The sequence below is a fragment of the Chenopodium album genome, chromosome 26 (assembly GCF_948465745.1).
Source record: "Chenopodium album chromosome 26, dcCheAlbu1.1, whole genome shotgun sequence".
Taxonomy (NCBI): Eukaryota; Viridiplantae; Streptophyta; class Magnoliopsida; order Caryophyllales; family Amaranthaceae; genus Chenopodium; species Chenopodium album.
The window spans coordinates 30,298,962-30,326,818 of record NC_137859.1 but is presented as its reverse complement, the minus strand read 5'-3'; the positions used below and the strand labels follow the sequence as shown (position 1 = coordinate 30,326,818).

At 34.2% G+C, this 27,857-nt stretch overlaps 3 protein-coding genes across 3 annotated transcripts; 1 reads left to right on the top strand and 2 right to left on the bottom strand.

Moving 5' to 3' along the window:
• Nucleotides 1-1,593: 1,593 nt before the first annotated feature.
• Nucleotides 1,594-14,287, top strand: LOC145616654 (bifunctional cytosolic FAD synthase/FAD diphosphatase-like). The gene is made up of 17 exons (XM_081671416.1): nt 1,594-1,864; nt 1,989-2,096; nt 2,214-2,259; nt 2,341-2,510; nt 2,590-2,707; nt 2,850-2,932; nt 3,128-3,187; nt 3,378-3,629; nt 7,318-7,414; nt 9,454-9,504; nt 9,630-9,710; nt 9,791-9,862; nt 10,933-10,995; nt 12,075-12,227; nt 13,422-13,479; nt 13,561-13,613; nt 13,711-14,287. Exons 2-17 carry the CDS (start codon nt 1,996-1,998, stop codon nt 13,786-13,788), a joined length of 1,536 nt encoding a protein of 511 aa, XP_081527542.1. The 5' UTR covers nt 1,594-1,864; nt 1,989-1,995; the 3' UTR covers nt 13,789-14,287.
• An 865-nt stretch (nt 14,288-15,152) lies between these two features.
• Nucleotides 15,153-17,582, bottom strand: LOC145618019 (uncharacterized). Its single transcript, XM_081672797.1, has 6 exons — nt 17,132-17,582; nt 16,236-16,333; nt 16,075-16,146; nt 15,795-15,919; nt 15,580-15,652; nt 15,153-15,386 (listed from the first exon to the last, which is right to left on the bottom strand). Exons 1-6 carry the CDS (start codon nt 17,466-17,468, stop codon nt 15,282-15,284), a joined length of 810 nt encoding a protein of 269 aa, XP_081528923.1. The 5' UTR covers nt 17,469-17,582; the 3' UTR covers nt 15,153-15,281.
• A 1,225-nt stretch (nt 17,583-18,807) lies between these two features.
• On the bottom strand, nt 18,808-27,379 carry LOC145617540 (protein PTST homolog 3, chloroplastic-like). Its single transcript, XM_081672250.1, has 12 exons — nt 27,082-27,379; nt 26,874-26,993; nt 24,290-24,438; nt 23,990-24,199; nt 23,424-23,625; nt 21,893-21,956; nt 21,754-21,804; nt 21,530-21,583; nt 21,155-21,274; nt 20,759-20,883; nt 19,472-19,523; nt 18,808-19,348 (listed from the first exon to the last, which is right to left on the bottom strand). Exons 1-12 carry the CDS (start codon nt 27,279-27,281, stop codon nt 19,250-19,252), a joined length of 1,446 nt encoding a protein of 481 aa, XP_081528376.1. The 5' UTR covers nt 27,282-27,379; the 3' UTR covers nt 18,808-19,249.
• Nucleotides 27,380-27,857: the final 478 nt, after the last annotated feature.

Genomic DNA, 27,857 nt, shown 5'->3' with positions numbered 1-27,857 from the left:
TTTATTTTCTGATTTTCTAAATTTTTTTAAAGTGTTAAACCAATTAGAGCTGGACACATGTCCAATTAATAACGCCATGACACCATTGTTGATAAAATAACTTAACTTTCGTTAACGGATATGGCTGTCAAAGGGTATTGTTGATAAAATATCGTGAGGTGGAGGGCACAACTTATAACTTTGAAAAAGCATGGGTACAACTTAGAAACCAAAGAGCTTGGGAGGAGGGCATAGCTTAGAAAAACCCAAAAATAATCCATAGTTATTTGGTGAAAAATCCGAAAAAAATCTAATCTAATATATATATAAAGGGGAGTTTTTCCCCGAGTTTTTAAAGAGCCACGTAGGATCTAATTTTTTCAGCGCGCCATGTAAGATTATAAATCTTAGTATTAGCCAATTAAATAAGAGATTATTAATTTCTTTTAGAATTAAATAATTCAAATGCCACGTAAGCAAAATTGGCGAATGAGATTTTTAAGTTTAAATTAATTAAATATTATCTTTTAATATTAGGAATTTTATCTAAGTATATAACAAATTTTAGCTCATAAATACAAAAAAAATAAAAAAATTCAAACAAACCGTGTATCGCACGGGCTTCATCTAGTATACTTCGGCCCTGTTCTTTTGAGCTTTTGGGCAGAGCAGAGCAGAGCAGATTTCAGCAGAGCAGAGCAAAGCAGAGCAAAGTAGAGCAGATTTCAGCAGAGCAGAGCTGAGCAAAGCAGAGCCGAGCAGAGCAGATTTCATTATTATTATTATTATTATCATTATTATTATTATTATTACTAATACTATTATTATTATTATTATTATTACTATTATTATTATTATTATTATTATTATTATTATTATTATTATTATTATTATTATTATTACAAGTACCACTACTACTACTACTACTACTACTACTACTACTACTAATACTAATACTATAATAATAATAGTAATGATTTATTATTGTTATTAAATATTATTATTATTATTATTACTACTACTACTACTACTACTACTACTACTAACAATAAATATTATTACTACTACTACTACTACTACTACTACTACTACTACTACTACTACTATTACTATTATTATAATCATTAAATTTTATTAATAAATATTAATTATTATTAATAATATTAATATTATTAAATATTAATTATATTATTATTATTAATAATATTATTATTAAATATTAATTATATTATTATTAATATTATTATTATTATTAAATATTAATTATTATTATTAAATATTAATTTTTAATAATATTATTATTATTATATATTAATTATTATTATTAAATATTATTTATTTATTATTATTATTAAATATTAATTATTATTATCATTAAGTATTAATTATTTATTATTATTATTATTAAATATACATTATTATTATAATAATTCAATAATAAGTATTAATTTTAAGTAGAGCAGGGCAGGGCAGGGCAGAGCAGAGCAAAGCAGAGCAGATTTCAGCAGAGCAGAGCAGCTCTAAAGAACGGGGCCTTCGTATATATATATAGAAAAGAGAAAGGGAGCAGCAACTAGTAGTGCAGCAAGAAAGGGAAAATAAAACTAGAAAACGGCCAAAGGTGAATCCCAAAATGCAAATCCAAATCCAAATGCATTGCAAAAGATAAAAAACCTGTGGATTCTGAAAGATACATCTTCCATTCCCTTGACCCATTTTGTCCGTTTTTAACCCAATTTTGCACTCTTTTCTTGGAAATTCTCTTAACTATTAAAATACTCTCTTACATCTTCTTATTCTATAATTTTTTTCCACCCCTTTGCTTATCTCTGCTTAACATCAGACTTTGAATCTGCTTCTGTTGTGAAATTTGACTTTCTGTTTTGTAAGTTCTACCTAAACTTTTCCAATCCCATTAAGTTTTTTTATTCAAATTGAAATTTTTAGTCAAACCCCAATTGATATATCAATTGTTATGATCTAATCTTTCTGGGTTTTTGTTTTTGCAGTGATTTAATGGAGATCAATAAAGCAATTGCAGATTGCAATGATCAAAGGTTGAAAACTAAGTATAACAACGCTGTCTATGTTATTCAGAGAGCTCTTGCTCTTTACAAGTATGTCCTTTATTTGATTTCATTTTAGGACTTTTGATTTCTGATTTCATGTAATTTTATGTGGTATTTTGTTATGATTTTCTTGTTGTATGAATTCTTAACTTCCCTCCATTACAGCATTGAAGAGGTTGCTTTCAGCTTCAATGGAGGAAAAGATTCAATTGTAGGTTCTGTTCTTATAAACCAGAGAAAAGCACTTATCTCACCTTTCCTTTGTTGATGTTAACAATGCTATAAATTGCAGGTTTTGTTGCATCTTCTAAGAGCTGGGTATTATCTCCATAAATTGGAGCAAGTAAAGCATGATGAAGATCTTGGATGTAATCAATCCAAATTTCCAATTAGGACAATATATTTTGAGAGCCCTTGTGCTTTCCCTGAAATAAATTCATTCACATATGAAACAGCTGCTATGTAAGAATAGTTTCATTAGTTTTTTTCTTTTCTAGTTGTTGGTGACAAATCTTATTAGTTTTACTGATGTTTTGAGCAGCTATAATTTGCAATTGGACATCCTTCGTCAGGATTTTAAATCTGGTCTGGAAGGTTTGTTGAGGAGTAAGCCTATAAGAGCCATTTTCCTCGGTGTTCGTATAGGTGATCCTACCGCGGTATGGCATAAATAGAGCGCCCTTTTACCAAGAAATAGTGGTTGCTTCTATATTTGACATAGCTATCTAATACAGAATTTCCACTAAATAGTTCACAGTAAGATGATAAATTGATGTTTTATTATGCTATATCATGTTGCAGGTAGGCCAAGAGCAGTTCTCTCCTAGTTCTCCTGGGTGGCCACCATTTATGAGAGTCAACCCCATCTTAGATTGGTCTTATAGGTTAGAACATACTCTATTGCTGTCTTTATATCGAAGATTATTTCTTGGATGTCTTGTGAATTCAATAGGAATTAAATTCCACATGCTATTGTCTTGTTGTCAATTCGGAAGAATGTCTTTGGCATGTTTGCAATGTTTTTTTTTTTGTTTCATTGGAGTTCTTTTAATCTAATGTTTCTGATAAACCTTTTACAGAGATGTATGGGCGTTCCTACTAACATCCAAGGTACCTTACTGCAGCCTTTATGATCAAGGGTAATATTCCATCTTATACTGAGCTTTGTGCATTTTTATTGATGCTTTTTGTCAATATCTATATCTAGATTGTTATTGTAGTGGGAATGTAGCATAAGCATCATCCTGCTTATATTTTATTAGCCTCTGCCTTATTCGGTATGAGTTCTAACATGCATATATTTACTGTTTCTTAAACTTCCTCTGGCAGCTATACTTCCATTGGAAGTGTATATGACACAGTTCCAAATAGTCTTCTGTCTGTTAGTAATCCCACTAGCGGTAAAGTGGAATATAGGCCAGCGTACATGCTTGCAGATGGAAGATCAGAAAGAGCTGGGAGGACAAGGAAATCTAAAGTAGCTGACAGTAATATTTCTCTTAGCAATGGAACAACTGATGTGGAATCACAACAAACTTGTATTCCAACAGCTTCAGTTATTGGTGTCGGGGATGAGATTCTGTGAGTCCTTTGTTTTACGTTGTTTAATTGTAGGTGCTGATTCTGGACTGGTATTTTGCTTGTTTCTATTTTCTTAATATCCTGATTTACTTGCTTACGCTTTGGCAGTGTCTTTTTGTAAATTGCTTCTTACTGAGAGATCACCTTCATATTTAATTTTATCTACTAGTACTGTATTTATTTTAAAGCTTAACATTTGTTAAACTTATTATAACCTTTTGTTTACTTCCTTTTGTGAGTTGTCCACTGTTTGTTTTATTTTCTGTTTGCAAATCTGGTGCGTTTGTATGTGCCTTTTTACTTTCTGTCATCTTTACGGTCAACTACTATCTGTAATAGGGTTTCTTAGACATAGAAAAGAATACAATTTCACACACTCGCTCACACACACAATCATTTGATGAGAATTTCATTGTTAAAATGGAACTATTCTACGAGTAAAAGTATTGTGTAGAACGGACTCACGTGAGTCCGATTATGAAACAGAAAAATATCTAATTCCTGACGAAAGTTAACTTATTCCTGACTAAAGTGATTTTTATTCATGACTAAAAATATCTAATTCCTGACGAAAATTAACTTATTTCTGACTAACAAAATCTTATTTCTGATTTTAAAAAAAAAATACTTAATGTTTTTTTCGGGTTTTAATTGTCAGAAATTAGATTATAATAGTCAGATATTAGATTATAATTATCAGATTTTAGATTGTAATGGTCAGAAATTAGATTATATTTATCAGGTATTAGATTAAATGTGTTAGGAATTAGATTATAATAGTCAGATATTGATATATAAGTATCAGATATTAGACAATATTGATCATACTAAAAAGATGAAAACAATAGCTGGAGAACAATACTAGAAATAAGCACGGAGCACGGAGCACGAGATCAAATTTGCAGGAAGGAAAAAAACAGCTAATGGAACCCATTACCACACCAATTTCAATGACGATATACATAATCACCACACAAATTAAAATCATCCTAGTAAACTAAGTACTTGTATAACATTATACATACAGTAGCCTTCAAACATGATGCAAATATAAAGCAACTGTAATTTCAAAAGACAAATTAGTACTCCAACAACAAGCCTCGAGACTTGAAATGAACAAATTTTTAGCCCAACAACAAAAGAGAAGGGAATGAAACACTGATAAGCGACGCAACAACACTGAGAATATCCTTGGTTATTTCCCCCAAAGAACTGAGCCTTAGAGGTAGGAATTCGGGTCTTTCATTGATGGGTTGTTCGGGGTTGAATTCGGGTTGCTGGGTTTTCTTGATGACGGAAAAGGGCATGAAACGACGGGGGTGAAGGTGGTGGTGGTGGTCGAGACACCGGAGATCGACGGAGACAACTATGGAATGGGAGGGGATGGGTGTGTGCATTATAATCCGGACTCACGTGAAACGGTCTCACATAAAACCTTCTCATTTTACGAAGTTCTTCAATAATAACATTTTCTGGTGGTTTTTCAGCATTAAGTTCTTGTGCGCGTAGGATTTTTTAGTTGCACCCTTTCTATCATCCCACTTGCCAACAAATTACTTCTACCATTAATACTTTAAATATCATTAAGTAAAAATAATATAAAAATATGATAATTTTGAAAGTATATGCTGATATGCATCCACAAGATCTCACATGACTAATATTTTCTTTAAATATAAATTACCAAAGATAATCAAAATAGAATGTGTTAATAGCTATGTATGAAAAGAAGTGCATAGGCTATGAAGCACTCAGCGCATGGGGGTGAAGTGCTAAAGAGGTGCATTCGAATTGATGAACTTGACGCGCACAACTTTCAATATGTATATTTATTTTCATATGGCCCTTAAGGGCAAGCTAGTTATCAACCAAAAAAATCTATTACAACTTAATCCAATTCTTCTTAATCCCCAAATTAAGTAAAACTGTTATAAATTCCAGCCTGTTAGCCCTAAAGGAAACCAGTGAAGCTACCATATCCAACAAAATATCACAACTTCCTCTGTTTCTTATTAGTTGACTCGTTTCATTTTGGTGCGCATATTAAGGATAGGTGAAAGAGAAAATCAAAAGACATGCACTTTTATCCAACTTTAACCCACCTACCCTTCTCCTTCATAAGAATCAGTAATATATGCCACCATTACCCCAAGCTTTCATCTTAACCCGAGCCACCACGACCCCCGCCATCTTTACTCCTTAGCCGTTACTACCCAACCTTGGTGGACGCCTTCCTTCTCACCACGAAGCTTTTGTCGTCAGCTTTTAAGCTCACAAACACCAAGTATAGACCATTAACCCAAACCCAAATCCAAAACCATCACCTCCGACAGTGAAAACACTAACAATAGAGCAACCCTAATCCCAATTTGCTCAACCTTCGTCAAAAACAAAAATGGTGTTTTCATCAAAATTTAGGAATTTTACTTTCCCCGGCCAATTTGTCCTCCATTCTTAAAAAGAAAACCACCGCAAAGATGAAAACGCCTCACCATTGTTGAGACTAACGACCATGCGAGACTACGAGTTGCCGGATTGGAGAAGGCTTGGGAGCGGTAGAGATGTTATGGAGAGGAAGAGAGAATTTGGAGTTTTTGGTGGCAGTAGTGTTTGTGTTTGCAGTTGACAGTGGTGGTGGAGGGGGGGGGTGACGGTGGAATTGTTGGTGTTGGAATGATGGTAGTAGTCTGGTGTTTGTTTTTGAGTGATGAACAAGATGCTGAAGTACAGAGGGTCGGAGAGTATGGTGAAAGTGGTGAACATGTGAGGGAAGGAGAGAGAAGGTGATTTAGAAAAGTTGTGAGGTTATAATTGACATTTTACAACACTCAATTTATCCAAAATAGAAATGTGTTCACTAATTAAAAACTTCCCAAAAAGGAATACGCGTCAACTAAAAAAACGGAGGTAGTATTAAGGTGGCTCGCAAAAAGATATGTTTTGTTGTTTATTGGGATCTGGGACCATATAATTGTATCTTGTATGTATGTGATCCTATTTTGTTTGTTCGGCGAAAATTGAGAACTCCCTCTATTTTACCTAGACTTTTCTTGTTGACAAATCATGCCTGTTAGGAATTGCTAAAAATAATCAGTTAAATCTTGTTTGATTGAGTTTTACATTGATTGCAAAGAGTAATGGTACCTATCTAGGACAGTCTACTTTAAGCATCCCCAATCAAAAAAGAAAATTGTCAAGGCAAAGTGAAAAAGCTGTTGCTCAACTTTTGGATGTTTTACTATGTTACTTGTGTTTGTGACAAATGTTTCTTAGAAAATTTATCTCCCTTTCTCCTCACCTGTTTTTTAATTGATATAGCTGATTTTATATAGATAAACCTATATTTCCTGATTGAAACTGAATTTGTCGACTGAAACTTATTTTCTCTGGTGAGATCAATTTATATTTTTATACTGATACAATTTGTTTTATGTGATTACTAATATTTTACTTGATAAAACCGAGTTTTACTTAATAAGCCTAATATTTATATATTAAAACAGTATGAGGCTGTGACCAGTAGCAGGTAAGCAGCAGAGTTAACTGATGACTCAAGCAAGTTCCTATTAAGTGACTTGGCTGTCAATAAAATATTGACTCTGTGTAATATATATCTTATTAACCTGTATGTTCGGACATCAAAATTTTGTATTTTTGAGATTCCGATGTCAATAATTTGATAGTGCAGGCTTGGTAAGGTTGAGGATCTCGTGGGACCATCATTGTGCAAAAAACTTCATTCCATTGGCTGGACAGTGACACAATTCGATGTCCTTCGAAGTGATGTAAGTAACCAATCCCTAATTTATATTTTAATTGGCAAGAGCATATTTCTTGATTTTGGATCTAGAGATTAAGGCCCTGTGTGCTTACCTTATTTCCACTTTTTCAAAGGGAAAATAAGTTCAAATAAGTTTAATAAGTTTAGCTTATATAAGTTTAAGAAAAGTATGTTCAAATAAAGGAAAACAAAATAAGTTTTTATAAGGTTTTTATAAGGGTTATCCAAGTTCAATTGACAACTGAAATAAGTTTAAGAAAACATTTTCCCAACATTTTCCTTCCTTTCTAGTTCCCCCTCTTTATATTCCTTTCCACTTCCCTCTTTTGATTTGACTTCTCATGATCTCATCTCTCTCCTTTGAGCCCAATTCCTCCATTTCCCTCTTATTTTGTACAAAATTTGTGCTTTGGATAATGATTTAATGATTAAACCTTTGGCTGAATTTCAACGCTATGTTTACTTAATTGAACTGTTATTTCCAATCTGCTCACCTTAGCAATTTTTTTTTCCTCTCAAGCCACTTTCCTTTCTCACTCCTTATTCAAATAATGAATGAATGTTCCTCTCTCTCACAAACAAGCCTCTAAATTGGGATTTGAATTTGCATTTTCCTCATCACAGTTTGCAAAGAATGAAGTTTAATGCAAAACCAACAACACAATTCCTCCAATCTCCAGAAATTTCTAGCCCTTAAACAACCCCTGTATACCCATCCCTAGAATCAACCCTTAAGGAGAAGATTTATGAAAAAACCTACGCCAGTAAAAATTAATGATTGAAGGTCTTTCCATGCTGAAGTCCACCTGATCAAAATCTGATGGTTAAGTTAGATAAAGATGTAGCATTTTGGCAGCATATGAATAAATTATGAAAACTTATCTCTGATAAGAAATAGGGTAATTTTTATTAGAAGGAAAAGAAGAAAGTTTTAAGAAGAAAAACCATTTGGGTGAAAAATGAATCTTAGATATTTACAAAGTTTGGGTAAAAAAAGGAGTGTAAAAAGGAAAAAAAAAAACAAAAACCAATGTTGTATCTTCTACTCAACGGTGGAAGTCATCTTACAACATAAAGAGTCATACTTCCTCCGTTTCTTTTTAGTTGACACGTTTCTTTAGTCACGTTTGCCAATGCACTTATTCAATCATTAATATCTTTAATTATCGATAAACAAAAATTATGAAAAGTTGATATTTTGAAAGTATATAATGTGACGAATCTAACAAGATCCCACATGACTATATTTTTCATTACGTATAAAGCACAAAACACAGTCAAAGGGAGGTGTCTGAATAGTGCTAAAGTTAAAACGTGTCAACTAAATAAAAACGGAGGTAGTATAAGATAAATTCTTTTTACATTTTGTATGAATATCCAGCGGCTGATTTTTCTTTTTCTGTACATGGAATGGAGTTTTTTGGATTTCTTAAGAAGAATTCGGTGGGAGGGAGTGAGAGAAATGACTGAAAAAAAGAGAAGGGGAGGAAGCCGGGTTAATGACATTTATTTTTGGGTGGGAAATGGTGATGACAAACAATAAAGCATTTTAAAAGATGTTATCTGGCAATAAAAAAAACCTTGAAGACTTATTAGCTTTAACTTCTCATTTTTAAAAAAAACTCTTTCGGAAGAAATTTTAGTTGGCAATTGTTAAAAGTTTGACAAGTGAATTACAAGGTAAACCATAAATGTATGAAAATGGTTAATTTGAACGTATCACGTGCTTTTTTGATGGATAGAAATAGTGCCATTGTTGGCTAAAGCGGCTGGAGCATTCAAGAATTGCTTGAGTGGGAAATTGATGGGAATCGCCGAATCGAACTCATTCGTAGTTATGTTTTCTAGTTGAGAACTACAAGTCTTCACAAAAAAGTTGAATGGTTGATAGATTTCATCTAGTTCTAATGTTGTTTATAAGCTACAAAGCAATGGTTGTTAACCCTTAATTTTAAATGTCAGTCTGGCTTTTACTTTAATTCTTTTTGTGTTTCATGTTCATGTAATTGACCTTTTCATTCTTATTTTTAAATTGACACGCAGATAGATTCTGTTGCTGAAAGTGTTGAACGACAAAAATCTACCAGTGATATGGTAAATTTTTATTGATCTTGGAGTTTTCTAGTCTTAACCAGTACTGCTACAATTAAATGTGGGTACTGATATCTACTTTAAGAGCCTTATATTGTGTACTAAAAGAAACTGAAAATTTCTTCTAGGTATTTATCTATGGTGGGATTGGTCCTTTACATTCAGATGCTACTCTTTCCGGCATCGCAAAATCATTTGGTGTTCGTTTGGTGAGTTGTATCACTTGAGTTAAACTTTTGTTGATTGGTAGCTTATTTATCAAACTCTCATTTATTTGTCTGTAATTTAGGCACCTGATGAAGAATTTGAAGAATACCTGACAAGCATAGTGGGCTATCAGTCAACTGGTGACAAGAACGAGGTTTACAATCACGAACATCCTCTCTCTACCTATCTACTCTTGCACACAAACGCATATGTTTGTCTACATACACTTTCACGGGGGTGTAGACTTTTTAGAAGTTATCATCATTTTTCTATACTACAGCTATAAGAGTAAGATCTAATATTGGGATTTGAATCTGATTTTGAGGCATGGTTTAGGTAAAGGTCAGATGGTGTAGAAAGATGGAAGCCTGATAGCTTTCACTTTTGGCGGTACTGAAGTGACAAGATGAGGTTGCTCTGGTTTGGGCGAGGGTCAATGTCATTCTAATATATTGCACTCTATTATATTGCACAAGATCATAGCTCTTTAGTAGATGTTAGTCATCAGATAGCTTAGATGAGATGCTGCTTGTTGGTATCTAATATCCAAGTTTCTTCATTATTCTTTGTAGCTTCCTTAATATACATATACTATGTAGTATTTTAAAGAAGCAATTCGTCAAAACAATTTATTGTAGGTTTACAGAGAGAATAACAGTTTTGAAATGTAAAAATTCTTGCAAAGCTCTGTTATATTAGTGGCTATTTGCACTTCGATGTTTGACTAATTTTGACTTTTGCAAACCCTATTTTTCCACCTTAGCATGTTTTGATTTTATCTCAGAGCACTTGGGTATGATGGTGCTATTTTGGAGACATAGAGCCTTAATGAATAAGCAGAAATCTTAAAAATAAGTTGGGAATGAAGTTAGTTGATCCAATGAATAAGGTGTATTGTGTAGATCTATTCTAGAAATAAGAATAACTGGTATGAGGGTGGTTGAAGAATTAAAGTCAGGTATCTTTCTTGCTGGTGGCCTGAAAATAGGTCACTCAACAAGATATTATCTGGAGGTCTTTGTTTACATTTGTCTTTTACTGCTGTCTATGGTAAGCTTTTTGCGTTTCGTTTCCTGAGATGTGAAGGAGGATTTCTTAAATAGCATGGGTAGGATGTAGGAGTGTTCAGCGGTTTGGTATGGGCTGCCTTATTAGATACATTTTAAAATGTGCTGGTTCTGTATGCTTTCCCATCATCTCACATGCGTAAGTTTATTTCTTCAGATGGCACAACTACCAGAGGGCATCACCGAACTGTTGCATCATGAGAAGCTTCCTGTGCCATTGGTATGTGACTGAACACACTGTTTATATTCTCACACAGTCCCACAAAGATCCCCAAAGATCCCCAATCTTGCATTCTGCATTCTGCAACAATGAATGATATTATATTAAATAAATAAATAAAGACTTTCTTCCATTTTTATTTCTAATCAAATTTGACTGTTTAGGGAAAAGAATTTCTTGGCATGTCCACAAAAACAAACCTGGATATTCTGAAGTTCTGTACTGATTTTCTAGCTGTTTAATTTTTAATCTGTAGTTGAATTAGTAATTGTTTAGGGATGATAAGGATCACATCATTGACATGTACAAGACAATATGATCCAACTTGAATTGAACCTGAAGTGTGTCTGAAATAGGTAACTTGATTTTGTCACAATTCAAGATTGACTTGATATGAACCAAACCTGACTAAAATGATGATGAATGTTAATTGCATTTTCATAATAAGCTATTGCATCTGACCCAAATCAGCTGCAACAAATTTACAACAAATACTAATTACCTAATTGCACTTCGACCCCCCCAAAAAAGGCTGACATTTGCTACTTAAATATTACCTGAAGTGTGCAGAACACTCGGAGAATCTAGTTGCACTGCCTTGTGAAGGTGGAGCTACACTTTGAGCCCTGTCAGTTCGAACCTGGGTTCTGCAAGTAAACAAACTTTCATTGGGATGGAGGGAATATTTGACAATGAACTGAAATTTAATACTATCCAGTATGTGAATAGAATGTACATGAACCAATGCATATAAGCTAGTCAGATTCTTGCCAAAATATGATCCTTTTAATACTCAACCAAAGATTAGTAATAACCACTGCTACTAAGATGCCTTTTGTTTTCCAATTGACATGGAAATTTCAAATCGCCCGAGCTAAGTTTATGATCCATGGAATTCACTATTTTTAGCTGATAATGTCTAGTAATCTCTGTCGGTAATATGTCACTATGTCCAGTGAATACTCTATTTGGTGTTTCCTGTTGAACTATGTTGTCTATGTATTTCTTGTTTGACAAGCTAAAGGTTGGTTAACGGGGTGTGAACTGTGAAATAAACTTCTGGTGGATTTTATTTGCAGATGAAGTGTCAGAATGTTATTATTCTCATGGCAACAAATCTAGCAGAGCTGGATAAAGAATGGGAATGCTTGATTGAGCTTGCAGCCTCTAGTGGGATCTTAATGTTGACAAAGCCTTTTTCTTCAAAGTATCTGTCAACTACTCTTTCAGATGTATGTGTAAAGAATTGCTCATTTCCTCTTACTTTTTGGGAGTAATTTCCTGTGCTAGAAATCTCTTAGCTCTCTGTAGTCAACGTCTTTTGTCCGCACACTTTCACTACCTCCTTTTTCTTCTTGCTTGTCAGCACCTGCCATTTTAGAAATTATCATAGCTTATCTTAATATTACCCCCTCCTCCATGGGCCTCCCGACATGAGGCTTTTGTTTGTGTGTGTTTGGGGGGGGGGGGTGTTAGTGTGCATGGTGTTGGTCTGCAATTTATGGAGATTGTTTATGTACTATTGGAAGTGTAGACTGATATTCCACTGTTGGACTAATAAGAAGCAAATGAACATGATATCGGCCCTGCACTGGAACCACTTAAGAGAGTGGGGTAAGATAACTTAAGCTTCTTTGTGGGCTCAGGTAGCAGGTTTTTCAAAATTAGTAGGGGAAATTCAGTGGAATGGGCTTATATTTATCTTTTTTGCTGTTACAAGGAGCACTTCCCTCTGTTATAATTTGTGCTAGCTGCTCATTTTAAAAAATGTATTCTTTGTTGAAAAAAAGGATTTTGACCCTGCAATCCCAAAAAATGTAGACGGATTTCTCCTGTTTGAGAAATGACTCATAGATGCTCCAGATTTATGTTCTTTTTATTAGACTTGCATGTGCTTTTATCATATACTTCCATGTTCATGTATGTTGAACTCTACCCTTTTACCACTGTATGTTCTATTGGTATGAGCCGTATGCTATTCTAGTATATTAACTGTATGGATTTATATGAATGAAGCTGGATTCGTTCTCTTCTAACTATATATGCTTTTACTTCTAATTGTATGTTGGGGGGGGGGGGGGGGGGGAAGCATGATGTGTGTCAATGCTCCCGGGTGCATATATTAATTGTTGCGTAGGTTTGAGAATGTTACCATTTCTATATGTTTTACCCTTGAAAAGGTGTATTAGATACATATTTAAGGCCTTATGTTGATATAGATAATTGGATTAGTAAATTAGCTTGCCGTCTCAAGCTCTCAAAGTAAAATTCTTTCACAAAACAATTTTGACTAGTATGATTAGCACCGATGTTAACTATTTAAGACTGAAGCTGAAGCAAATAGCTCTTCAGCGTTTAACTAGATCCCATTATCTTCAGAAGTACTTGAACTTTAATTCTAACTATTTGCCAAACAATATATGCAGGTAGAAGCTGCGCAGCCATTATCAGCAATGCGTATTGAGTTTCCTGATTTGTTTATTGGTAAAACTCTGTTACACTATATTGGGAAATCATTGTTTTCTATCACTATCTGAACATAATTCTTTGTATATTATGTAAAAGGGTGTTATCGGAAGTCAAGACGTGGGCCTCTTGTGATTACGCTGGAAGGAAAGGTATTTCTATAAGAATTTTTATGATATTTAGACTTCTGATGAAGCATAAAAGCGAAGTGGTGTATTTGATATTAACATGCTTTTCATTTATGTTTAGGACCAAGGGAAAGTACAGCTAGCAACTGAGGCACTTATGAAGAAGTTTCCTGCAGGGACAATTTCTGAAACTATTTAGAGTTAGGATACGATCAAATTCCTCAGGGTCGGAATTCTTTCATTGTTAGATTGCTGTCCGTATATCAAATTTTGGCCGTCAAATTATCTTCTTCTCATCTTCTAACTACAGTGATTGTGGTAGCGGAATCAGTGTCGAGAAAAGCTGAATCCTCTTTCATGACAAGAATAGGGATCAAAGTAGAAGGGCTAAGAAGGTGAAAAGGCTAAAATAATGTTGGGGAAGCCACAAGTATAGAAAATAATTTACCTTTCTTTATAGTTTTTCACTACTCATTATAATTCTTTGGGCAGCCTGAAAGCAGCATCTGATTGATTGTTGTGCTATTATGACAAGTAAATTAATTATTCAGTGATTTGAATGCCAACTATAGTGCAGAAAACTAAACTTCTTACATATTTCAACTGAGAGCAGGCTTGTACTTCGTATATGAAATTCTTGCAACATTTGTTTGGTGTAGTGGTTTTATTTATCAAATTAATTCTTCTTTTCTTTTTTACTCGAATTGCATCATTTATCATGCTTATATTAATCAGTAATACGTAGTATCTTTAGTTCACAATAGTACAAATCATGAAAAAAGGATATTATAATATTACTTGTGTGCGTTTTTGGTGCGGTCAACCGCACGGTGCGGCAATGTGCCATGTCAATAGCCCCTCTAGTAACCCCACTTAAGTAACCCCTTAAGAGACCTTACTTAAATAGCTCCTAACCTCACTTAAGTAACCCCACTTAAGTAACCCATCTAGTAATCCCTTACGTAACCCCCGACCTACCCATCTAGTAAACCCTTAAGTAACCCCCGACCTAGTAACCCTTGACCCACCACCACCCCCAAAACGCCACTAGCCCCACCCCCAATACGCCATGCCGCCACCACCATACACCAAATCCACAAACAAACATAGATCCAACCGAACCCAAAACCAAATCATTAAATTAAAAAAAATTAAATCGAACAAATACCTTTAAAATTAACAATGGTTTCGAATTTCACTTCAAATATGGCTGAAAAGGCCAAATTTGACCATGAAAACTCTAGATCTAGAGTTTTTATGGCTGAATTTGGCCTTAAAAACCTTGAGCCAACGATGGAGTACGAGGAGCTCACAGAGTACGATGACGGGTTGGTGGAGGACATGCGTTCTTCCTTTGTAGTTGCAGGTGGTTTGTTTTGCAAGTATGCTGCCCTTTTTTTCGGGGGGGGGGGGATATGGGTGGGCTAACAAGAGAAGTAGAAATTAAAAGAGGAGAGAGAAAGAGGAGATAAAGAAGAGAGAGAAGAAGAATTTAAAAAATAATAATAAAAAAAAAATTATATTGTGGTTGGCCGTACAGTGCGACCAACCACATATGAAACTTTGTGAAATAAGACAAATGCATGATGAAAGATTGAAAGATTCATATGTTGTACTTTTACTAATATTTGACATTGTGAGTTTCAATTACACTAAAAATGTGACTATAAGCTCTAGATGGAGAATATTTGTTTAGTAGCTCAAGCCGAGTTGGAGTCCTAAGGCAGCATGGACAACAAAGAGTGTCATTATCCCACTCCCTAAGATGCCATGAACATTCCTCAGCCCAGGATTTCCCTAAAAAAAACATTCAAATGGAGGTGTTATGTCAAACACAAATCATTTTACAAAACTTAGAATAGTTAAATCAATTGAATGCAAGGGGTATAACATAGACAAAGATACACCCGAGTGCATAATATATATGATGAGCAACGAGGATTAATGTTATATCTTTTATCCGGGTGGCTGAATAAAGCTACATACTAACCTCAAATAATGTTGGTAAGAGAGTTTGAATGGTCAAAAGAGCTAGGCCTATAACACCAGTAACAGCATGAGGGCTGCAACCAAACATAGAACAATATTCAGTAACCATTAATCAACAAGACATATAACAAACAACGGCAAATTGGCAAGCCTTTGATTTGCAAACATTGCTGCGAATGCAAATGATAAGATCGACGACAATAAAGAAAAATGTACCTCTCAAAGATGGGTCTATCTGAGGTTAGCAAAGACGTTACGCCTCCAGTAGCCCCAAGAGCAAAGAAGAAAAACATTCCTGCTAATAGCTTTGGGTGCAAGTCTTTGGCTTTAGCCTTCTCCTCCTGCAGAAGTGCATGTTACATTAGATCTCATCACAATTATAGAGAGTAAGCTGAGCTACAATATTTCAGACAACATTCGGATTATAAATATTAATATGAATCTAATGACATCTCATTTGATATTCTTTTTCCGTAAGGAATAGTGATTGACATACCACATCATCTGAGAAGCGTATGCGGAAACCAAGGTAAGTACCATACCCACCCATTGCGAAAAGCACCACTGCCTATAATTACATCAGTCCACAAAATTAATTGATGTGAAATGAAGTTACAAATTAAATAAGGTATCATAATACAGGACAATATTAGTTACCATGTTACCAGGATGACCCCAATGAACAAGCCAATCTGGAAGGTTCAATGACTTCACTATCTCCACAAATGGTGCAAATGCTGACCTCACTGTTTCAGCTGTGATTCATACTATATGTTACACAACCATTAGATGTAACACAAAAAATAATGCATACTAGCTTCAACCAATGTTTTGAGCCTTCATTGGTTTTTCGGCCTGAATACGTAGGGAGATACAAAGCCACAAAGGGAAGGGGAAGTGTCGTAGATGAGATTTGATTTCAAGTCTTAAATCATGCTTTGCTAATTGGAATCCACAGACCACTATTGGGTCACAAAACTCACAAGTCTCACAACTCTTTAAGTGGGTCTAACATAACACTAACAAGTTATTCTAGTTGTTTAGGTTGATTTTTGTGTGTTCAAGCACACGAAATCTAGACTAACAAGTTAAACAGCCGACAGACAACCCAATTTCCAAACAAGGCCGATATCTGAAAAAAATCTAACACAAGACTGTAGTGCTGTCCAATCTCAAGGGCTCATATATAGTCTTTTTTTAATGTTTAGTTTTATTTGACTATGTATAAAAATTAAGCTAAAAGAGTCAAGGACCGTCTCATTATCATTGATTGTAATACATTAACCATTAATAATTTTAGCCGACTTAAGTAATTTTAGTGAGGCTCAAGCTAAGTCGCATCGTAGCACACTTGATTAGTCTATTAGAGTTTGGGACAGAGGCCAACATTTTCTTAAAAAAAATATATATATATAGATAGACATCGATATAAATATGAGGTGGGACATAAGATGAGACATATGTCTACGGTCTATTAGGTAAAATAAAGATTTTATTAATCAAATAAAGTTATAAGAGCAAAACTTAGGAACAAAACATAAGCAACAGGGTACCTCCAGGAAGAGCAGCCAATAGCATCAATGACATAGGATTGAAGGAATAAAGCATAGTTTCATCCTTCAAATCCAATTCTTCGGATTCATAATCTTCAACATCATCAGTACTCGTAATTTCTTCATTGTTGCTTTTCTTAACACCAGAGCAAACAATGCAATCTCTTAATCTAGTAAGAGTAGACAATCTCGTCGACGACATCGAATCCGACGAGCAATGGGTATTGGTATTGGTAGTAACACTAGCAGTAGGAAAGAATAAAGGGTAAGGAGATTTACAAGTGTTGGCAACACTTTTCAATGGCAATGTTGCAACGGTATTCAGCATTGCTGCCATTTTTGGTTATCGTTAGTTGTTATTGAAGTTGATTTTAGTCTAATGATATTGCTAGTGTACACTGATATTATAAGATAGAGAAGAAAGAACGAGAAATTGTGAAAGTATGGCGAAGAAGTGGACACGCCACACGCCCTTTTTGGCCTACCAAAAGTTATGACAACTCTACAACATCACCCTATCATATATTCATATCGTATGTTATTTTTCTATTGGACAAGATATATATACCAAGTACTTTCTACGAGTACTTCCTTTGTCCAATTTTTGTTTATTTATTACTACCTCCGTTATAGGTTATGTGCAACGATTTGACATAAAGTAGAGAGGGAAAATGTTTAATCGTTGCACATAACCTGTAACGGAGGTAGTATATATATTTATTTTTTATTTTTTTTCCGCCCCATTTAACTTTTCGTGACCTTTAATAAGCGATTTTGATCATATAATGTAGTAATTCTATTTCTATAGCCGTAAAAAATATATATAATAAAAAAATTAAAAAAATAATAAAAAAAAAACTTATTCCGAATAAAATATACAATAAGACAGATTTAACAAGATCTATATAACATTATAAATACACTATCACTTATAAATTACACAAAATCTTATATGGCTGGCCACACGGTGTGGCCATCCATCATGAGGGTTAATTCGTAAGTGTTATGAGGGTTACTCATTCAGTTTTATAGGGATTACTTTGTCAGTGTTTTAGAGGTTTATTAGGATTTACTTGGTCAGTATGTATTACAGGGGTCACCGTATCAGTGTTATAGGGGTTACTTTGTTCTTTTATAAGAGGTCACATCATGTGGTCAACCGCACACAAAACGCATTGTTCAAATTAAAAGGAATTTTAAATCTATATGTATTATTTAAATTTGACTCAAATATTGACAATGAGCAAATAAATAAGAACACAGACTAGTACTTTGACTATGAAATTAAAGAGGAAATCATATGTTTCCAAGAAGTCAAAATTGGTGTTTTCTATGTAATCTGTTCTGTGTGTAATCTGCCATAGGTTCTTCTGCTACATCCAATGTACTGCATTCATTTAAACTTTTGAAAAAACAATAAAAGTGAACATTAAAGAAAGTAGCAAATTAAGCACTTTTGGACACAAATACCTCTCTTTGAAATGGAAGAACTTGATTTGTTACCTGAAAGAACAGAGATGAAAAACTGTAGATCCCTTCTAGCAGATACTGAGTTTTTTAGACACTAAAGAATTTAGTAAAAAAAGAAAAAAAAGTTCTGAATGAAGTACAATATAGAACAACACTCAAATATACTGTTTAACCTGTACATATATCTATGTATAATAAATTAATTTTGCTTCAAATACAACTAGACCCTAAATAAGCTAATAAAAATAAAAACTAACCCCATAAATCCAAGATTTAAAAGCCATATTACTCATCACAAGTAATATATGGACCAAATATGGAAGATGGAAGCTCCATCTGATAGTATTAATCATAAATTCATAATGGACAAGTTTGGACGATGGATACTCCATCTGATGCATGAGCGGTTACCTTTTTAATTACCAGCAACCTTCATGCTTGACAGCCACTGCAATGATGGCGGAATTTATTTGACAATAACTTAAACCAAGAAGCAAGATCATGGCTTGAAGGTCCATAACTGAATTACATTACACTCCCTAATGCGTTAGTCTGCTATGGATAGCAATTCTATACTAATGTGTAGCCATAATTTATCCATCTATTTCAGTAGGGTCCTGATATATACCAAACCCAATCAAAGCCATTTTATCGATCAACTCGGAGAATGTTGTTCTGGACACCACCTTTAATGGTCGATTCTCTTTCAGGATCAATTTTCCAATGCCCATCAACAATAAATTTCATCTGCAAATTGTTATGGAGTCACAAAACCTTGCTCAGTAAGATCATATGAGAGACAGGGTAGGTGTGATGCAATCGTGTGTTCTTGTTGCACTAGAAAACTTACAAGATGGTAGAATGTCTTACCTCATACACCCCAGGATATAGCCACAGGGATGTTGACCAGAGCCTAGATTTCCTGTCAAAATTAATCATCATGGTTAATTTTTTGATGGTTCACATTGAGAAGAAAAAAAAAAGTTCAACTGCATGGTTTATGGTTAAGAGATATACGAGTAAAAAGGACCAAAAATAACTAGAAAGCATCAACCTATACTTGTGGACTAATTCAGAATAAGCAGCATTGGCAAATAACAGTATTATACTTGCAGACAATAAACCTCAAAATGTTTGAAGTTTCGTCAAAGCATGACAATATAAGCATTGCAAAGGCAATAGCCAGGTCCAATAAAAACCTCAGTAAGCTGAGCACATAAGAGTTGCAAAATATCAATTCATTACCAGTTGTAACAGTGAACATTAAACATTAAGCCCTCTTATTTAGTTCTTCTACTTTGACTAGCACCGTTTGCCAACACATAGCTCTTATTGTCTCAAGCATACATTATAAAGAAGTTAAGTTTTGAAAATACACATTGGGACAAATCCAAATCATTTTACATGTTATTCCGTTATTATTAGTATTATTTTTTTTTTATTTACTGGTAAGATATATGATCAAAGTGAGTTTTGTGATAAGTATCAAATTGTCAATAGTCAAAGTGGAACAACTAAAAAAACGAAGCAATTATTATAATAGCATAATCAAAACCTAGTAACAGAGACATCTAGTCCAAGTCCTAACATCACAGTAGCTTCTTCCAGATTAAGAAAACATAGTTCTATTTTTCTACCAATAAAAATTGTAATCTGTGCTTACAAAAGTTGTTCAGCCAACACCAGTTGACACTTGGCAGGTAAAACTTGTCTTCACAATCTATTATTATTTCTGTGACATAGGCTAACTATTGATGGTCTATCAGATGATCAGATCACAACCTAATTCCAACAAGAGCACCACCCAAAGATGCCAAACCTTGCAAGTTCTTGGCAGGGGGGAAGTATGATGTAGCTGGTCTTCTCTTAATCGGTTAGAATATAAACCATAAGAATCACTTTAGTCACTATAGCAATTTCACTCCCGTGCAACTCCAAATCTCCAACTAAAAAGGTCATTCCAACAGTTGCCACAGTAGCTCTCAAATATAAAATATCAATATTGAGACTTACTATGTACATGCATAAATAAGAATAATTTCCATGGCAAAAAGGACTAGGAGCCATGCCCCCAGCCAGCTAAGAACATATAACAAGAAAAAGAAAAGGATGATTTCAAATTATTGTAAAAAAGAATCATCATGGTTTAATTAAAACCTTGATCCAACAGGGTCCACTACAGCAGATGATGGTTGCGGATCCATTTTAATTCTTTGATGCCACCCATTGAAACTACCAGCTACCTCTACCACTTGCCCTTCTCCTGAGTACTCAATCTTTGCCTGATACACCAAATAGAGAAAAATTATCAAACTGACATTAAATTTAGATTTAAAAAACAAACCATATCATCTAAAGAAAATGGAAAGGCAAATTATATTTCATCTATTCTTTTGAATGCACAACTTGAGAAATCAGAATAAGGTTTTACAATGACAGAAATCAAGTAAGGGAACACATCAAACTGTTTTTATAAAAAAAAATACTCCAACTGAAAAGACATTGCTAATTCTATGGTCAATGTGGAAGATAATTGTATCAAAAATGGGTCACCTCTATAAGACCAGAGAGGCTCTCTTCTACAGCATTGAGCTCTGCGTCCTTGTCTGATAAAAGCTTTTGAGCTTTAATAATCTCATTTTCAGCTTTTGTTTGCAAAATTGACAGCGCTTGCTGAAGAAAATCCAAATGAGAAGTTAAATGTGGAAGGGAGAGAGTATAAATTAGAATGGACATCTATCAGTAGCCAATCAAAGAAAGGAGAAAGGATATATAAATGCAAAAGACCACTTGACAGCTTAGGCTTTTGGCAACTAAAGCAGTTTCCAAACTTTGAAAATGAAAAAAGAAGAAAAAGCACAAATAAAAAAAGTGTATACAATATACTGATTGAGTAGATCTAGTGAGGCTTCATTTGGAGGACACTACCTTTTCGTTCTCAATCTCTTCTTTCAGCTGAGATAACTCCAACTCTTTTTGATGCTGCATATAACATAGGTAGGATTAGGAATAACAGATGGAGTGGGGCAGGGGGGAGAAAATGCAAGAACAATTTATACAATTTACAAATACATGGATGTAATTTTCAACATTAGAAAACACAAATGAGTATTTCCAAAAGATGAAAAATAGGCTAAAAAAGTAAGAATTACCAGCATGTGCTTGAGACGACTGATCTCAACTTCATTGTCCTTTTTGGCAGCCTGCATGGTCATAGCGGGCAGTAACTATTACAACACAATAATAAATAAAAACCAGTAGAATGATTCCAAAAAATAAAATAGAATTAACCTCAATGTGTATATCGTCATCAAAATCAGTGTTTTGTGGCCCTTGGACAGATGAATAAAAATCCCTACAAAGTCAAAGGGAATATTCTAGATGAGTCATTAGTGTCCTTTAAAGGACAATAAAAGTGCGATAGGTAATCAGTAGAGACAAAGGCACAGTAGAGAAAAGCATGCTATAGTTTAGTTGCTGGAATTTAGTTTTGCATTACGAAGTAGGATGGGAAAATCATAAATTTATCATTGGCGTTCCTTAATGACCCTAAAAGAGCACTAGCCATTTAGTAGATATGAAGGCAACCTGTAATCCAAAGCATTGTTTCACTTTTCTACGTCTTAGTATAAAATTAAAAGAGGGTAGGAAGGGGAAATCATAAACATTTGTTGTCCCCAAAAAAACATTTTAAGTTCAAAAGAAACTTTGTACAGATACACATCGAAATGCAATAACCTTAAGCTATACCATTTGTTTCCAATATTAGCATGATGCATGGTCACATTTACACTTTGTCAAAAGTGAATCAAGAAAACAGATCACATGCTTAAGAAAGTCAGCTAGTATATCAGATTCTAGAATCATCAAACCCCTAGTCCAGAACATAGATGTGCAATCCTAATTAGCTCACTATGGCAACAATATTATCGCCTTGTGTCCTTAACACCCTCAGTATGAATCATCTACATAAATCAAGATGTCACCTCAATGAATCCCTCGCACAAATCCTTCTCTACTCAATCTGTCCAATATGAATAAATTATGAATTTATGATCCTGGAGACCCAATCATTTATGCCCTTTTCTATGCTAATAATTGGTTTACCTCAAAAAATGTTACCAGATATTACCTCCTATTCTGCTTATATATAATACAAAAAACTTACACCATTGCACCTCACCTTCTATTAACTTTGCAAAGTTTTTCATAGCCTGTGAAAAGAGAAAATATCTGATGCAGATCCTTGATGTAACCCAAATACCAAATATCAGTGGAAAATACTTTAACATGCCTGCACCAGTTCAACATTTGCGATTTATTCTTGCTTCATTACACCTTGGAAACCATATCTCACAATTGTAAGATATTATATACAGCATTTGAAAACTCCAACCTAAATTTAAAATTTGGCAGTGGTAGTGTGGTAGTGGGGGAGGGGAGGTAGGGGGAAAGACCCTTAATTTATTAAGTACATCAAAAACTGGACTAAATAGATCTGCCTAGATGCATTCAAAGAACCTTCCATGTTCAAATGGGAGTACAAGGACGTCAAACACCACTAGTTAAATTCATTATAGGCTCTAGCCGCTCTACAATAGTTCATTATTCAAGCTTTTCATACTTGTCCCAGAAAATTTTCAAAATCTATTCTAAAAGCCAGTTGAATGTGATAACTACAATTACATGCTAAACAACAATAGTAACAGAAACCAAAATTCTCAAAAAGACTCTATGGCATCAACATTCTAAAAAACGCAAAATCTGGTAACCCAAAGAACAAATAGAAAAGGAGAGGGAGTCATTGGAGAAACAACAGCACCTTTTATTTTTGTCCTCCAATGAAGGAAAAGTCAACTTTTTTAGCAATAGGGAGCCATTTTGTCCAACATTACTGTTGCTTACACGATCCAAATGTCTCATATTCCCTTCGCTATGGTTCACCAGTTCACCTTCAACTAAACTCTGACCATGATATGAAATGCTGCCGCCATCATTCACTTTTAAATTGCCATACATATCATCTGATCATAGAATGGGGATATAAGCCAAATGTTAATATTTAAAAGCAGCAAAACATCAAGGTGATGACTGGTGTAGATATACCCTTTATAGACAAGGCCTTGCTTTTACAGAAAGTAAATTCAAGAAATGATATTTAGTTAAGTATGCTTTAGAAAATTATACCCTAATGTAAAATCTAGTATATTACACGTGACCACTTATATTGTGTGTAGCCCATGTGGTCAAACACACTTGGAAGGAGTGTTATATTAAGTTATCATTTGAAAAGAATGACAGGAAAATAAGTGGGGATTAAATATCTGTGATGATACTAAAGTTTCATCTGATACTACAGACTATACAATTACATGTATCTGACTTTACCTTCAACTGCATCTAATTGCCCATATTTCATAAAATTTTCCACCTTATCCTGCAAGGACATTAGATGTTTTTCGGATGCAGAACTTTCATCATTAGAAATCAAAGATGATTCACAATGCGTCACCAAGCTAGTTGCAGTAGCAGAATCATTATCCACCAAAGGAATATCTTTAGGATCTTCAGCTGTATCATCCAGCTTCTCCTCCTGACCTTTTAAATGGGATAAATCAATCAATAAAGAATTTAAATGGTATGATTATAAAAAAAATCAGGCTCAGTAAATGAAGCTACCAAATTGACCTGTTTTCTCATGATCACTATTTTCATTGGCATCAATATTTATGTCTCTGAAATAATCAAACCCATCGGTTGCTATATTGGGAGAATTAGTAAGAAGCTCTTTAATAAGTTTGTGCCCTCTCCTTCGAACAATGTTTGCAAGATCTTTCCTGCAAATTTTAAGATGTAGACAAAAATAAATATCACCATCTATAAATGCGCAATTGCATACATTATCTCTTACAAATAAAGCCTAGAATGCACAGGGGAACAAGGGGCACATAAAAGAAAATGTGATTTACATCTGGCACCATATGAGACAGCAAGAGGCTTTAAATGGACAGCTAAGCACGTTGAGAGGTGAAGCCAACTAGGACGGGAGGAGCTCCCCAAGATGTGATTATTGAGACAGCACATGTGGCCAATCCTAGTCTCTACATTGAAAAAACGACATACTTGGCTGTGAATTTTAACTAAGTGTCATGAACAAGCCAAGAGACTTCTGAAATTAAGGAAGTACACTAAACGATTGAGTTTGGGCATACAATCTAAGTATAAATGATATTCATAAATTGAAGAATATTCTTAATATCCTCCCTAGGGGTGCTAATTGAGCATAGCAACTCACGAGCAGCGCGAACACGGCTCGGTCAAAACTCCACTCTAGTTGCTTAAAAAAACTTGAAACTCTGTACAAATAATTCAATATTTTTTTTGTTCTTCTATCTTTATAAACAAAAATTTACCTTCACACTTAGGCCTCGTTCTCTTCACCTTATTTTTGCTGAACTGAAATTATTTTTACTGAAACAAAATTATATTTGCTGAACTGAAATTATTTTTGCTGAACTGAAATTATTTTTACTAATTTTCTTTTATAATTCTTCTTTAAGAAAACTCAAATTACTGAACTTAACTTATTTTTGCTCAACTGAAATTATTTTTACCGAATAAAAATTAACTTTACTGAATTGAAATTATTTTTACTTAATATTATTTTTAAGGTGAAGAGAACAGGTCCTTAAAAAAAAAACATTTGAAGGAAATACAAACTGACTTATTGTAAAAAGACAAATGTACCCTTTTAGTTTCCTTAATATGATATATTGAACCTCTAGCATTTTTCTCTCTCCTCCTTTACTGCTCTCACAAATTATTTTCCCCCAAATACTAGGGTTTGGCATCCCTACTTCATCTATTTCAGCTTCTTTCAATCTTTAATAATCTCGAATATATGTTCTTCAACCAACAATTGAGTCGAATTGTTGCTGCAATTTTTTCAAAATTACAACCTCCATTCCACAATTTTTTCAATTGCGAAAACCTAATTCTCAAGTTTCTTGTCAATTTCAATCTCTTGCTCATGTGTGAATCGATTCATCAATTGCAACTAACACGGTATGTTGTAGTTATGGATTAAATGCACCATCTTTGATTTTTCGTGTTTCTCATTCTAATTTAATTGATTTTCATGCGTTAATTTTTTGCTTTTTTTTTTTTGTTTTTTTTTTTTGGTGGAATGATGCAACAAAGTGGTGAATGGTGCTACACTACTACCCCTTCCTTCTTTCCCTTTCTCCTCTATCCAAACAAGGGAGGTGAATCTTTCCCTCCCTCCCTCCCTCCCCTCCCCTTCTCTTCTTTCCCTCCCAACCCTTCCCTTCCCTTCCTTCGGGAAATTTTATCCAAACAAGCTATCAAGCAACAATAACACTATGTTTGGATAGAGAGAAATGGAGGAAAAGGAGAAGAGAAAAGAAATGGTGCATCATCCTTTGTTTAGATGTCTAATAGAAGGGAATTGGGAGGATCCATTTTCCTTCCCCACTTAATAAACCAAATCCTTTCACTGTTGGAGAGATTTTTGAAGGAAAATAGAAGGTCACTTCCTCCCTCTTTTACCTTCCCCTCCCTTTCCCCTCTCTCTTTTTCCTTTCCCTCCCTTTGCCTTCACTATTGTTATCCAAACATAGTGTAAAGTTGTTCACCGGATATCAAAAGCTCCAACTTAATTAAACTTTGATAAGTAATCAGCTACACATAACTCATTAAACAATCAACGTTCAGAAAATGTGAACTACAGGGTAAGAGCAACTCCAATGGTAAGCTTTTAAGCTTATTATCATTTGAGCTCCAATGGCTAGGTATTAGCTTACTATTTAAATGAACCACACCTCCTAAATTTACCTTTTAAAATTTTTATTTTATTTATTCTAATTTGTTTTATTTAGCAAGGTTTTTTTCGAAGCAAATTAGCTTGACGACCAAGCTAATTGCATATTCTAGCTCCAATGGTCAAGCTAGTAGCTAGAGATTATTTAATATTGCAAGCAAGTTCTATGGTACTCCCCTATCAACCCCTACAGACCTAGCTCGCTCAAGTGAAAAAAATATGCGTTAATTTTTAAATCCGATACACTGAATAACAACCTAACAATTCAGCTTTATATATCTCAGCAAAAATTGGTCTCCAAAAGAATCAATATCATAGGTTACCTTCAATTATCACAGAATTTTAAATCACATAATTCAACCCCTTTAAAAAAATTGAACATAATCCAAAAACACAAGAAATTCAGTGAAAATTCAATGAAAAATTCAGAACCTTCCATGATGCGAAAGCTCCTTAACAGAAGGAACATGACCCTCAGGCAATCCAACAGAAGCAACGAATTCCCGAAGAACATTGCGGAGTTCATCATCACTCATAAGCTTCCTACTCGGCCTGCAACTCAATTCAAATTTTAATCAAAACCCCACAAAAATTTTACAAAAAAATTAAAAACCCATGATTGAAAGACGAAGAATCATACCTAGATTTCTTGGTAGATGGGGTGGAAGCAAGACAAGAGACAGAAAATTGGGAATTGCAGGAGCGTCGATTTGAATGGAAGCAAGAATGATGATGGTGGAAGAAGGAAAAGGAGGTGGAAGCAGCAGTAGTGGTAGTTTGGGAGTGATAGTGGGAGGATAGAGAGAGAAAGTGGGGCGGGAAGCCGGAGATGGCTGCCATTTCCAGGAGTAGGAGAGAGAAAGTAAAGTTTGTCCACCTCTTCGATTTCGGGGGAATTTGGAGATTCCAATTACACCTTTGCACCTAATCAAGGTACGTTTGCTTGTGTTCTGGAAAAAGAGAAAAAAAAAATGACAAAGATCTTAATCATCTTATATTGTTAGTAGTTTTGTGCTCGTGCGATGTCCAGTTATTTATTGAATTTTAAGATATATTTTTAATCTATATGTCAAATTTTAAAATATATCAATGTTACAAAATTAGTTAGGAATTAATATGTTTTTGTGACGATTTAAACTATGTAGTAGATATGTAAATGACTAATATTAATAATATTGGTGAAAAAGATTTCTTGACTCATAACCTGAAATAATAACCCTGTCCGAAATGACTGGTGACCCGACCCAATTGACGGGTCTACTCACAGTGATAAAATTATATTAGATGGTGAAGTATATTATTTTAATTGATTAGAAATATTATAAATAATGGATATGATACATTTTGAACTAATTCCTTCGCTCCAAAAAAAAATATTATGATACAAAAAATAAATTTATATGATAATTTATGAGA